Source organism: Acipenser ruthenus, chromosome 8 (genome assembly GCF_902713425.1).
Source record: "Acipenser ruthenus chromosome 8, fAciRut3.2 maternal haplotype, whole genome shotgun sequence".
Taxonomy (NCBI): domain Eukaryota; kingdom Metazoa; phylum Chordata; class Actinopteri; order Acipenseriformes; family Acipenseridae; genus Acipenser; species Acipenser ruthenus.
In genome coordinates this window covers 36878599-36893641 of record NC_081196.1, presented here as the reverse complement: position 1 = coordinate 36893641, position 15043 = coordinate 36878599, and the positions used below count along the sequence as shown (strand labels likewise).

The following is a 15043-nucleotide window of genomic DNA, read 5'->3' as shown; positions in this document are numbered from 1 at the left end:
CTGGAAGAAAGAAGGTTCTTTCACCAAGAACAAAACAAAAATCGAGCTATTTGGTCACACTGATAGTTGTTACGTTTGGAGAAAGTCTGGTGAGGCGTACAAAGAAAAGAACACCATACCTACTGTCAAGCATGGAGGTGGTAATATCCTTCTATGGGGCTGTTTTTCCTCTAATGGCACATGAAATTTAGTTCCTACACATGGTTAAATGGATTCCACAGCATACCAAAACATATTGGCCAATCATCTGAAACCCTCTGCTGCAAAACTATTTCTTACAGCTTTTTTCCTCCTCCACAAAACCTTTTGCTATATTTAAACATGCAGTTTTTGTAAGGCTGGGTTGTGACAAGTTCACCACCTGTCCCAAAGCTGTACAGAACTGAAGTAACAACTGCTTATCAGTGGGATAACTAATGTATTATAAAGCTGCACTATGTATACTGCTGATGTGCTACAGAAGGATTAATGCTTATCACAGTGTTACTATATGTTGGGACAGAGTCACAGTATGACAGTTACACCCTAGCAGACCTGCCACTTAAAACCAGAATCTCCTGGCCGACAGTCCTTTTTATAAATACATGCTGGTACCGTGTAAATTTGATATTATGCCAGTGTTTTACTCTTGGTTTTCACAAAAATAATGGAGCACTCGCACTTAATATCCAATATATTATCATGGAGGTGCAGCTGACCCACTAGATGAATTTAGCAAAAGAGGAAATGCATAATTAGGAATAGTTTATAAAAGACATTCAATTTTACCTCCAAAATCCCATCGTCTGGCAGGTCTGTACAATGCACAGCATTCTGAAGTTTGGTTTTTCCAAAGACAGCTCTCAATGTATGGGGACGAAGGTGACGGGCAATTTCCTGTTGCAAATAAGAAAGGGAGTGAAATATGGGCTATAGAGTAAAGCCTTGTTTTAAGGTTACCTAAAATCACATTCATCATTAAGGCCACTACCTGTAGTCCAAAACCTCAGTTAAATTATCTCTCTAATGAGACCAACATGCTGGTAAAAATAGCTCTATAAACTATTAGAACCATTATCTGAAGTTCATGGAAGAAAAGGCAATTAAACACCAATGGGATTTCAAAAATCAAGTGTTTAATATAGTGAAAGGATTTTATAATATTCTGTCATCAGCCTTTACAATCCCTTCACAAATAGCTTTTTCTGCTTTTAACTGAAGTTTGTTCATTAAAAACGAACTGAAAACTGTAGTTCACCTTAAAAGTAGATTGATTTTATCCTTAAAATAACAAATCCTGTTTCTCTGTGGATTAAAAATGAAACCTCCACATTGTGCAAGGACAAATGTATATATTCTTTTTCTTTGTTGTTAATTTGCATAAAAAACACCCACAATGTGTGCGACAATGGGGGGGCTGGAAAACAAAAGTTCACAAATTGTTTTGTTTTTTCAATTCATTACAGTCCAACATCACAAGCTTGCAACCCCCTGAAATGAACAACTTACAAGACAAAACATTCATTCAAACAACTTTTGTTTAAAGACTAAGATCTAAGGCATTATTTTTAATGGCAAAGGACTCTCCTCAAATCAACTGTACAGTATCTTGATTGTGTGTGCGTACATGTGAGAGAGGGGTAGGGAGGAGGGAGAGTAGCACAGTTCATTAAAGTAATTCAAGCTTATTTAGGGTAGGGGCTCCCGAGTGGCGCATCCAGTAAAGGCACTCCGCGCGGAGTGCAGGATGTGCCATATAGTCTGGAGATCGCAGGTTCGAATCCAGGCTATGTCACAGCCGACCGTGACCGGGAGTTCCTAGGGGGCGGCGCACAATTAGCTGAGCGCTGCCCGAGTAGGGAGGGCTTAGGTCGGCAGGGGAATCCACGGCTCACCGCGCATCAGCGACCCCTGTGGCCAATAGGGCGCCTGTGGCTCTGCAGTGGAGCCGCCAGATCTATGTTGTCCTCCGGCACTATAGGTCTGGTGGCATTGCTGTGGATCTGCAGTGTGAAAAATGACGGCTTGGCAGGAGCACGTTTCGGAGGACGCGTGTTCCAGCCGTCGTTTCCCGAGTCGGCGGAGGGGTTGCGAGCGGTGAGCCGAGGATACAGATAATAATTGGGCATACTAAATTGGGGTGAAAACCGGGGTAAAAATAATTGGCGACGACTAAATAAAAAATAAAAAAAAAAGCTTATTTAGGGTGGCAGAAACTGAACAGCTGGAAGACGCTGTGTGGCGGAGTGTTCCGCCCCTATATACGTGTGCACTGTTTTATTATTATTTGTCGTCTTATTGTTTGCAGCGCAGACAAAAGCCGCCGCCATTATTTGTTATTGTTTTGTGTTTTCGATTATAAAACCCTGTGAGGATGCGTGACTGATCAGCTATTGATTATTTAACTAGCTGACAGTCACGCATCCTTACGAAACTCGTGCAGACTATGGCCGAGGGGTAATAAGATAATTAATAGCTAGTTAACCCCTCGGCCAGAATATAAAAGCCTGCAGCTGTCTGCACTCAGGGTGAGGGTGTTCAGAGTTGGCGAACGAGAGTAGAGAAGGGAGGTAAAGAGCTGAAAATATAACAATTGCTAAGCGTGCTGATTTACACACCAGCACGATACTTATTTATTTATTTGTTTGGCCAACGTGCCCTTTTGTTTAGTGTTTTGTGTTTGTTTAAATCTTTGGTTTTTTGTTATTATTTAATAAACGCGCTGAGCACTGTTCCGCTTCAGTTTTGCCCCGCCATTCGTTGTTTTGGTTTTGTGTTCCTGGTCCGTGACGTCACCACACCTGCGCACGGCAACCACTCTGTCACACGCTGAAAAAAGTAGTAGTTCAGGGACAATAAACCAAACTTACATATACAATAGTAGCTGTGGCTGATGGACAGAAATGGAAGTAAGTTTTTTTTTTTTTTTTTTTTTTTTTAATAATATTTTATTAAGCAACTGTGGTTGCAGTTGGGATACACAGTTTTTATTAACCAATTACCAATTTACAGGTCTAGGAATATCAGTTACAAAAAACAAAAAAAAGTAACAGAAAAAAAAGACAAATATTTATTGTCATTTCTGATAATAAGCAAACCAAGATTTTGAACAGAGGGCAACCACAGAAAATCCATTAAAATCTGTGTATCCGAATTTCTTGTAATGAAGTGTTAATGAGGTTCATTGTTCTTTATTCTTGGATTTATTCTTGTGCACTGCCTCTCAGCCCTAACATTTACATTCTGCAGCTGCAGTGTGTGTGCGTACATGGGAAAATAAGTGCAGCTTCACCCTTTAGCATGCCGATAGTCATTCTATGAGGAACTAGTGCTAATAACTATATATATATATATATATATATATATATATATATATATATATATGTATATGAATGTGTGACTTCTGAACCCGTGTTCCAGTGTCACAGATTTTACATGAAGGCCACCTTATTTGCTTAGTATTTTGCAAGACAAAGTGCATACCAAATGCTGCAGGTCCTCTACATATCGAAACTGTAGGAGACACTTTTTCCTGCCTTTATCCAGAGACAGTTAAAGTGGAGGCCATATTTTGTAATCTCACCTTTTCAGCTTGTACACAGATGGTAACATAAACTAAACATCCTCAGGGGTATAATTTACACTAAGGGGACAAGACAGTGAAGACATTACTCTGAAACAGAATATGCATGATGTTTCATCCTGTAAAAACATAATACCTGCACTGGACATAGCATATGGAGCTGCCGCTCTCGGTCAGACTGGAAAGGAGGTGGATGGAAAGCCTCCAATTCCACAGACTGGTTGACATGAAACCTCACCTAGAATATTGTTCTCGGTTCTGGTCACCTCGTTACAAAAAGGATATTGCTGCTCAAGAAGGAGTGCAAAGAAGAGCAACCAGAATTGTCCCTGCTTTAAAAGGCATGTCGTATGCAGACAGGCTAAAAGAACTGAATCTATTCAGTCTTGAACGCGGCGACTACGCGGCGATCTGATTCAAACATTCAGAATCCTAAAAGGTATTCACAATGTCGACCTGACCTGAAAAAAGAAACAAGGACCAGGGGTCACAAATGGAGATTAGATAAAGGGGCATTCAGAACAGAAAATAGGAGGCACTTTTTTACACAGAATTGTGAGGGTCTGGAACCAACTCCCCAGTAATGTTGTTGAAGCTGACACCCTGGGATCCTTCAAGAAGCTGCTTGATGAGATTCTGGGATCAATAAGCTAGTAATAACCAAACGAGCAAGATGGGCTGAATGGCCTCCTCTAGTTTGTAAACTTTCTTATGTTCTTAAATGCCTAGATAGTCTTTGATAAAAACGGTGGTATGGAGCTTAACCTTTGTCCTGCAAAAATGTAGAAGGCTTTCTCAATTGAGAATGCCTGCATCTCACTCACCCGCTTTGCTGAGGTGATTGCAAGCAAGAAAGCCGCTTTGAGCGATAAAGATTTCAGCTCAGCTGAATGCAAGGGATCGAATGGAGGATTCATGAGTGCATCAAATACCACGCTAAGCCTCCAGCTAGGAACAATATCCTTCATAGGTGGCCGAAGCCTCCGAGCTCCTTTCAAAGATTGCCCCGCCAGAAAGAGAGCATCTGGGGAGACCTAGTCAATTTTGACATGGCCAGCTGAAATAGCTGCCAGATACCTTTAATGTAGAGGGGCATTTCCCCTCGTCAAACAGGTCCTGCAAAAATTGCAGTATAACTGCCATGGGACAGGCAGGCACCATTTGTACCTGTACTGTACCTGTACCCATTTGTACCTGTACTGGGAACGCGTGGATTCTGCCCTGGCATTTTGCAGATGTCAATAATCCTATTGGACAGACCCAGACTGCTTAAATGCAGCTGTTCAGGGGCCAGACCCAGAGATGCAGGCTCAGTGGGTCGTGATGCCATAAGGTCCCCCTCGCCTGACTGAGCAGATCGCTGCGCTTGGGCAGTCTCCACGACTGCCCGCTCAGGAACTGCTTCAGGACTGAAAACCAGAGCCTCCTGGGCCAATAAGGGTCTACTAAGAGCACCTTGTCCTGGTCCTGCCTGATTTTCTCCAGACACAGCGGGAGCAGGGCAAGTGGTGGGAAGGCATATAACAGTTGCCTCGGCCACTAGTGTGCCAAGACATCTATCACCAGTGGGTCCTCGCTTCCCTTTATGGAGAACCAAATTACTGGGAGGCAAAGGGATCTATCTCTGCTCTCCCGAATCTCTCCCAAATGAGGCTCACCACCTTGAAAGGGAACCAGGTACTTCAGCACGAAATCATACCACGACCCGTTATCACTATGGGGGAGGGACCCATAGCTGTGAGTTTATAGGCACGCGTTTGAACAATACTCATAATAACAGTGCCACAGAGCAGAAAGTCATTGCAGCTTGGCTGTGCTATTTATGTAGCATTTTCGTGAAACGATATTAATACTCAAGTTTTTCACGTTTATTTTTTTTGTTTCAGTTTCATTTTAGTTTTTAAACATTTTGCAGTTTCTATTACTATCTTGTTAAGGAAAATGTTTACATTTTCGTTTTAGTCAAATGAAAAAACACTGGAGGGGAGACCATTTAAATCAAGCATTGACAATTATCCATCTTAATTATTATTATTATTATTTATTTCTTAGCAGACGCCCTTATCCAGGGCGACTTACAATTGTTACAAGATATCACATTATACATTATTTCACATAGAATTACCCATTTATACAGTTGGGTTTTTACTGGAGCAATCTAGGTAAAGTACCTTGCTCAAGGGTACAACAGCAGTGTCCCCCACTGGGGATTGAACCCACAACCCTCCGGTCAAGAGTCCAGAGCCCTAACCACTACTCCACACTGCTGCCCTTTATAATGTGGTCAATTGTTAAAATTGGATTTTCTCATATTGACAACAAATATTACTGTTTTTACATTATTTTACATTATCATAGCTTTTACCTGACCTGAACAAACTAACATAAGAACTAAAGATTCTTTTGATCACTTTTAAATTGGGTAATTATTTTAGACATAGGTTTGAATATATTAATAACGATAATTGTTTATATTGCTTGCCGCAATGCCTCTCAAATGAAAAAACAAACAAACAAACAAAAAAAAAAATACAGCAAAAGTTGCCTGTAAGCCCATCCATCATTGCCGCCAGTATCCATCAGCACCAGCACATCTGATCTACAACCCATTCACAAACTTGCTCAGCGTCCGCTGGCCCGTTCTGTCACAATTCAATTTAATTCTGTCTAATCTCATCCTGTGAGAAAATGACTCATCATAATGTACTATTGTTGCCATTCTTTTTACTGTGCACCTCCCAGCACTAAGCCATGAGAAAGACGTACTGTATCATTGGTTAATGATGGACAAACAGAGGGAGGGACGCTGTTAGACAGCTCAATATGACTGTGCTTCCAAGCTCAGTACCAGTCGGAAATTTTGGCATTGCAGCACAAGTGTCAGCAACAGATCAGTTTTTATGGCGCAGTTTCAATTCAAAATACTGCATTAGTTCATTATCTCACGATACTTTATAACTTTAAACACCATTGTAATCATAATCCTATCTACACACTGTAAGGAGTTATAAGCTAGTTTTACATTGAACCTTAAGGAGAGGTCAAAGGTCAGGATCAAGGTAATTTTTGAATAGAGCATATATGGGTTCCTAAATATGTTATATAGTAACCATAACCTTATGTGCACTGTAAGGAGTTATAAGCTCATTTTACATTTGCTCTTAGAGAGGTCACAGGTCACAGGCAAGGTGATTTTTTGGATAGAGCATATATAGGTTCCTATCTGTGTTCCATAGTAACCATTAACCTATATACACTCTGTAAGGAGTTATAAGCTAGTTTTAGATTTTAACTTAAGGAGAGGTCAAAGGTCGCAGACAAGGACATTTCTGGGTAGATTTGGGTTCATATATGTATTATATAGTAACCATAACCCTTATATGCTCTGTAAGGAGTTACAAGCTAGTTTTACATTTGACTGAAGATTTTGAAAGGTTTTTAAAGAAATGTGTCAGGCGGCCATATTGGTTTACACACAAACACAATTTCTGAAAAAGTCAATTGTATTGACACAGGGATGATGCTTGTCAACTTTGGAGTTAATAAAATAAACAGTTTTTCAACTGAAGCGTTTTTAAATTTAAGAACAAAATGAAGGTCTGGCAACTGTTTTACAAAAGAACACCAATTTGCCCTATTTGAATTCCATTGTCCCCAGGATGATGCCTACCAAGTTCACAGTTAGTTGGTTAAACGGTTTTCAAACAGAAGCAGTTTGATGTTTGGGGTGTGTTTTGGCGAATTTGGTGTCAGCCATTTTGATATTAAAATTTATCGCAGCAACTTCTGCTTCGAAACCTTGAAGCACGTTTGGTTGTTGATGACATATGCAAAGTTTCAGATCAATCGCTTCACTGGCTCCCAGGAAGAACATTTTGAAAGGTTTTTCAAAAAAATGCATTAGGCCACCATTTTGGTTGACACAGGAGCGCAATTTTTTAGCATCTGAATTGTATTCAACCCGGGATGAAGTTTGATGTTGATTGGTCACATGGCGTTCGAGCAGGAGCAGTTTGAAGTTTTGGGAAGAATTAAAAAAAAATATATATATTATATATATATATATATATATATATATATATATATATATATATATATATATATATATATATATATATATATATATACAGTGCCTTGCATAAGTATTCACCCCCCTTGAACTTTTCCACATTTTGTAGTGTTACAACCTGGAATTAAAATGGATTTAATTAGGATTTTTGGTCACTGATTTACACAAAATAGTCCATAATGTCAAAGTGGGAAAAAAATCTACATATTTTTAAAAATGATTTACAAATAAAAAACTGAAAAGTCTTGATTGCATAAGTATTCACGCCCTTTGCTGTGACACCCCTAAATAAGCTCTGGTGCAACCAATTGCCTTCAGAAGTCACATGATTAGTTGAATGGAGTCCACCTGTGTGCAATTAAAGCGTCACATGATCTCACATTAAATACACCTGTTTCTGGAAGGCCCCAGAGTTTGTTAGAGAGCATATCTAAACAAACAGCATCATGAAGAACAAGGAGATATCAAAACAAGTCCGGGATAAAGTTCTGGAGAAGCACCAATCAGGATTGGGTTATAAAAAAATATCCCAAACTTTGAACATCCCCCGGAGCACCGTTAAATCCATTATTAAAAAATGGAAAGAATATGGCACAACCGCAACTCTGCCTAGAGAAGGCCGTCCACCAAAACTCAGTGACCAGGTAAGGAGGGCATAAGTCAAACCAAGAGGCCAATGGTAACTCTGAAGGAGCTGGAGAGATCCACAGCTGAGATGCAAGAGACCTGGGACTGGGGCGGAGGTTCACCTTCCAGCAGGACAATGACCCTAAACACACAGCCAAAGCTACACTGGAGTGGTTTAAAAACAAGAACCTGAATGTCTTAGAATGGCCCAGACCTCAATCTGATTGAGAATCTGTGGCAAGACTTGAAGACTTGCAAATTGCTGTTCACCAACGGTCCCCATCCAACTTGACAGAGCTTGAGCAATTTTGCCAAGAAGAATGGGCAAAAATTGCAGGATCCAGATGTGCAAAGCTGGCAGAGACTTACCCAAAAAGACTCACAGCTGTAATTGCTGCCAAAGGTGCTTCTACCAAGTATTGACTCAGGGGGGTGAATACTTATGTAACCAACAAATGTCTTTTTTTTTTGTTTAATTAACTTTTGTATCACAATAAAAAATATTTTGCACCTTCAAAGTGTTAAGTATGTTGTGGAAAAGTCCAAGGAGGGTGAATACCTATGCGAGGCACTGTATATATATATATATATATACAGTGCCTATATCTTTACAATGACAATAGGCTTCCCCAGCCATTCTGGCTTGGAAGCCTAATACTATTAACTACTACTACTACTAATAATAATAATGTGAACTTAAAGTTGTCAAGTACAGTACTGCAGAAAGGACAAGATTAGACTGAATGAAACTGAATTGTGACAGAACGGGCTTAAAATTGCAATAATTTTAAATGCAACAGTGCAATACACATTCTAACTCCTTTCATGTCTTCAGTGTATATCAGGGGTGTCAAACTCAGTTCCTGGAGGGCCGCAGTGTCTTCTGGTTTTCGTTCCACCCGAGCTCTCAGTTACTTAATTGGTCTAATTATTTGATTAACTGGACAAATTTACCACTTCCCTCCAGGCCTCAAAATGTTTTACAGGCAGTGTACCTTGAATCAAGTGCATTTTTAAAATCAACAACTGTAAAAAGACCTTGAAAAAATATTAAACATGTCCAATTGAACAAATAATTAGATCAATTAAGTTCATTGAGAGCTTAAGTTGGAATGAAAACTAGAAGACCCTGCGGCCTTAAAGAACAGGAGTTTGACAACCCTGGTGTATATAAATTGCTGATTTATATAGACATTTCAATAACCGTTGCTGTTTTGTAATTCGGTGTTATTCCCCCCAAAACACCAATGCTAAAAATGAACGCACAATAGGTAGATAAATATTCATTTTGCTCAAATTCTTACACCAAAAAAAAAAAAAAACAGAGCAAGTAGCAGCTCTGCGTTATGATTTCTTATGCGTTCTGTTTTCATTTATTTTTGTGTAATACATTTACTACCTTATGTAGTTCTGCATTTTAACTAGTAAAGCGTGTGCTTTCATGAAAGTGGTTAGAATGTGTAGTATGCTTAAAAACACCATACTGTTTTTTCTTCCTGAATCGAGTGTCCAGCAATGCACCATAACAAAACTGTAAATCCTTTGCAACTGTACATTAAGAACTGTGACACTATATAAAGTCTCTCAAATGTAAACATCTAACATTATGTACATCCAGCTGTTCATCATTGTTATGCACAGTACTCTCCATTGCCTGACGAAGTTTCTATTTCAATTTTTTTTTTTCAAAGCCGTGTTGTTTGTACAGGTTTTGTAACAGCAGTTAGCAAGTCACAGTGGCGCAGACACTGCAGACCGAACTAATGTGACTACTATTGTTATTAAACTCCAGACTTCGGTAAATCTATCTTTTTAAACATTCCCTTGACTGACATCGCTTATCTGTGCTGTTGTATCACTAAGGCTGTGTCTAAGTCTCCAGTCTAATCTATGTATTAGTCAGTGGTGTGTGGAGTTTATTTAAAAAAAATAAAATAAATGCCCTGAATATTATTTTGTTTTGCCAAATTACCCTTTGTATTTTTTTATTATGAAAGTTTATGTTGTTTTTAAATTTTATTTTTTTATACCATTTTATTTTTACAATGGAAAAGTGACCCATATTTTATTTTTAAAATATAACAATTAGTGTGTGATATAAAGACATTTAACTTTACTTCATTTTTCTATGCAGCCTGCTTCAGAACAAGACAATATAAAAAATAATATGTAGATCATGTGCCAGTCAAATAATTCACGTTTAAATTCTATAGAGCACAAAACACGGTCAGCTTTGACACCACCACTTTTCAATCAATTCACAATAAACACATACATGCAGATGTATTGGCCTTCTCTAAACTTTGACATGAAAGTGATTTGATCGTTTTTTTACATTTGTTTTCTTTATATTGATTATAATCCCATAACTTCTGTTTTTTAAGGGTCTCTCTAAAGATCAGCTTTCCAAATACTGTACATCAAGATGAGCCTGCACCACAGACCTCCCCATTTCACAGTAGTGTTTTGTTTCTTTCCTTGTACAAGTACTCATCACAAGACAGTGTCTCATCTTGTGACTTAGTGAATGCCACACAGAAAGAGCATGGTCTCGTAACAGTGACAGGTGTTGATGGCTAAATGAGATCCCTTTATAAACATTCTTCTAGGCAGTAATCAAGCTTCTCTGAATGTCTGCTGTGCTATGTGTGTGGTAGATTTTTTGAAAAGGTATTAGGTGTATTTGTCAGTTACTGGATTTCAGTGGAAAAAGCATGTTAATTAAAGAAGTGGTGAGCAACTTACAAAATATAAGATCTATACATGGTCACTTCAGTTTCCACTTTTAACAAACTGCCATGCAGCTTGGGAGAAGGGAGATGAGATTGTGAGATAAGCCACGTTTCTATCTGCACCATGAAATCAGTCTGTAAAACGCAATCTTATCTTCTTCCAATATCAAATTGAGGATTGTGCTGGTTCAACGTAGGACTTTTATCTCCTAGCTATGACTTTTTTTCTCCTAGCTAGGAGATTTTTTTGTTCAATTTTTTTTTTTCATTGGCACTAGGACGCTTCCGTAATAATTCTATATATAAATTCACAGCAATATTAAATTATATAACTTGAATATAAACAGATGAAATAATGCTAGAATATTTGTCTGCTTAGTGGCACAGTAGGCTCAACCACTTTTGCATGCTGTGTCCCAGAAGGTATGTGCTATTATTATAGCAACCATCTACCCTCTTCTGGGAGACCTCTCAGACAGAGGTGTTTACTCATCCTAGTTCCAACTGTACAGACTTGCCTCCCTGATACTGAGTAATGATTACACAACATGTTATATGTCAGTGTCTCCCATTTTCTTTATATAGCCATTTTGCTTGCAAACATCAAAGTAATTCTGTAATAATGTTTAATGTGGCCTTATCCATATTGGGCCCTATTTTCGTAGGTGACTAAATTGACAAAAGTTATGTTTTGTTTTAGGCAGGTGTAGTCAAGGCTAGTATAGAGCCAATTTTCATAAATGACTATGTGTTTAATTCGTTGTTTAAGCATCTAAGAGCAAGATTTTCAAAAACAATGCTATTGTATCAAACTCATGGTATAGCAACAAGAGCTTTAGTAGCAAGTGATTTTCAAACAAAATGTGTTAATTAAATCAATCCGTTAATGTGTTCACTAACAACGAGGTCGTTAGTGAACGTATTTCTCGTCAAAAAGCTTAATTGTCGCAGGTCACGTACATCACTTCCTGTCTCAACGACTAAATAACGGGAACTCGTTAATCAAAATGCACGTTAACGAGATCAAGAAAAATGAATGGAAGCATAATTTGCTTTATTGGAAACTACTAGCGTACAGCAAGACGACTCTCCCACCTGCGAGCAGCAGCCAAATGGAAATGAAATAAAAAATAATGAGAATATCTATTGTGTGTATAATTTGTAAAGTTCATTTAAAATTGTGCATTTTGTCATACAGAATGTATATGGTGCGTGAAAACAGACAGTATGCTACGAAAATATTTTGCCACAAGTTCTGTAAAATCAGATGCGGATCAAGCTGTTTGTATAAATAACAGAAATTTGAAGATCGGCGGGAAGAATTGACGTTAAACCAGCCAAGCATTGTCTCCTACAATGACATTGTATCTCAGTCTACAGTGTTGATTTTGATATCCCAGCTGCCTAGCGGTCTAGCGGTTGCGCAGTAGGAAAACGAGAAATATCTTTGTTAGACCTGCTTTCCGTGCTTGCGGGAAAAAAAAAAAATCGATCTTCTCTCACAAATATTTTTTGTGTTGGTCAGAAAAATTTCTTGTGAGGTTTTGGGCAATTTATTTTGGGAAGGCTTAGCCTCCCCAAGCCTCTTATACGCACCGCCTGTGTCACCACTAGTGTAGATGACAAAATTCTCTCCTACTGTATTTAGACGAGTAAATCCCACAAAGCACCTAAACTTACACGTTTGAAAATGACACACACAAGTCACCTGTCCAAACGACTAAAAATACTTCATTCACACTTAAACCCCTTAGTCACTTACGAAAATAGGGCCCATTATGCGTAAGAACTGGTAAGTTTTAATTTATGTCGACACATAGACTAAGGTTGTCTTCACACTGGGTCCGTTTGTAGGGTTTGGTCCACACTCAGTACAGTTTGGTACGTTTGGTGTGAAGTGTGAACAACAAAGTCTGCTTAGGAAACGAACCGTACCGAGTCCACATAAAGAGGTGGGCTCAGTCTGTTTGACAAACACACCGAGTTTGGTTCGCTTGCTAAACCTTAATGTGCTGCTGGACTCCTTTTGCATATAGGAAACAAACTATACAAGGTAACCTCACTCGGAAGTAAACATTTTGCACGTAGTTTAGTTCATCTTCTCAGGAAAGAACCGTAAAAAACTAAGGGGTAGATGTATTTAAGTGTTGCGGCTGTCGCAATAGTCACAAACCAGTCAACAAACGAGTCGGAAGTCTAGAGTAAAATGTACTAAACAAGCATGATGCTGTTAGTGACTTTTTAGGGAATGCTTTGCGGCAGCAGTTTTTCTTTACGGTGCAGCCTTAGATGAATATGTAATTATGGACATTCTGGCATAAATTCGCAAAAATGGTGTGGAGATAGCGTAAGTGAGGGTTCTCAAATATTATAATGAGATGTACTAAAGCTGCCAGCAATTGCGACACCTACAATTGTATCAATTTGTTAAGAACTTTTGAAAGCAAGTTTTAAACAGTCGCAATTAGCAAACCTTCAAAAAGGCAGTATGAAAAACACTATCCCCTAACCACAGCCGCTGTGATTACAGCAAGAAGGATACATTGTCTTCAGCAAGAACGAGTGATTTGTTGGATAAGAAGAGAAAGGGTATTTCATATCCGCATTACCCTCTTCGATTTAAATGAAGACCAAATTAAGCACAGGTACAGGCTCGGCAGCCACATATTTCTTGAGCTGCTTTAAAAGATGACCTGGAGCCTGTCACCCAGAGAAGCCATGCTATCCCTGCAGTGGTCAAACTATTGTCCACCCTGCATTATCTTGCCCCTGGATCCTTTCAGGGGACTGTGGTAACTGTTGCTGGCATTTCCCAGTCCACTTTTCTTGTGTGTTGCCAGTTGTGCTCAATGCATTTTTAAGGCGAACACCGAAATACCTATTTTTCCCTAGAAGCAGGGTGTACTTACAAGCCTTGAAAACAAATTTACATGACATTTCTGGGAGCAATAGACTGCACACATGTGCCGTTAACCCCTCCAGATCATTCTGAGCATCAGTATAGGAAGAGGAAACATACCTATTCTATTAATGTGCAGGTGGTTTGTAATTGTGCACAATTTGGAACTGCAACACTGACTAACTTAAATAAACACTGACAGTATACATTTGGCTTATAGGCTGCTCATGATAATGTGAATTAGTGGTATAATGCAAAATCTGTAGCTGGTCCCTTCAAATTCGTATTAATGAGAATTGACTGTCCTCCTGTAAGCATCATAACTTGTCAATGCGGCACCATGATCTATTTTGTCTTAATTGTCTCAGCTAATAAATAGGCCAAGTTAAAAATAATAATAATTTAAATTAAAAAAATAAATAAAACACTAAAATCATTTTGCTTCAATTTAAAATAATATTTTATTCGCATTGTACACCAATGTGAACAATGCAGCAGCAGCATGATTTATTTTATTACTGGTAGCCCACAGGCTAAAGTAAAAATAAAGTGTGCTAGGTATTCATTTGATTTTACTACTGTACGGTATAGGCCTACTGTACAGATTTATATTTACATATTGTAATGTGTAGCCTACCCAAAACACATTAGTGTTATTTCAGTACAATGATTTATACATTTAAAATACATTAAGCACTATAAATGTATATGTGTGCGATTTTATTGCATTTCGTTAAACCCGACACCTCCTTGTGTCGGATTATGAAGGTGGGGGCCCCACTATAGAATCTAATAGGATTAAACTGCCTTGCATAATTTATTCAAAGAAATGTCACACAACTCTCGCAATGCTAGAGATCTCGCTAAGAGGATGCGAGAATGCAACAAATATTTAAATGAGCATATTGTGGCTCTCTTCATTGACATATGTTCTCTTAGTACATACGACAAAATGTATACTTTGTGAATTGTCACAATGGTATGTTTGCACTGCGACTGACCCATCTTAGTACATCTACCACTAAATGTATCGGGGATTGTCTCCGTTTTCAACTTTCATTTTTTGTCCCGGTCGGAAACAGTAAAACTGTTAATCGTCACAGTTTTTTAGTGTATTTATTATTATTTATTTATTTACTTATTTATTTTTTAAA

The 15043-nt window shown here is 38.5% G+C and overlaps 1 protein-coding gene across 5 annotated transcripts in view; it reads right to left on the bottom strand.

Annotated features, from left to right (window-relative positions):
- The window catches only part of LOC117407003 (nucleoside diphosphate kinase 7-like), a 78099-nt gene that overhangs the window by 4293 nt on the left and 58763 nt on the right, over positions 1–15043 (bottom strand). For 4 of the 5 annotated variants that reach the window (XM_059028889.1, XM_059028886.1, XM_059028887.1 and 1 more), the window contains one exon: positions 769–876. In XM_059028889.1, coding sequence (XP_058884872.1) covers positions 769–876 — 108 coding nt within the window. Of the gene's footprint in view, positions 1–768; positions 877–15043 lie in introns of those variants that run through there. The other variant, XR_009329369.1, reaches the window with a different exon arrangement.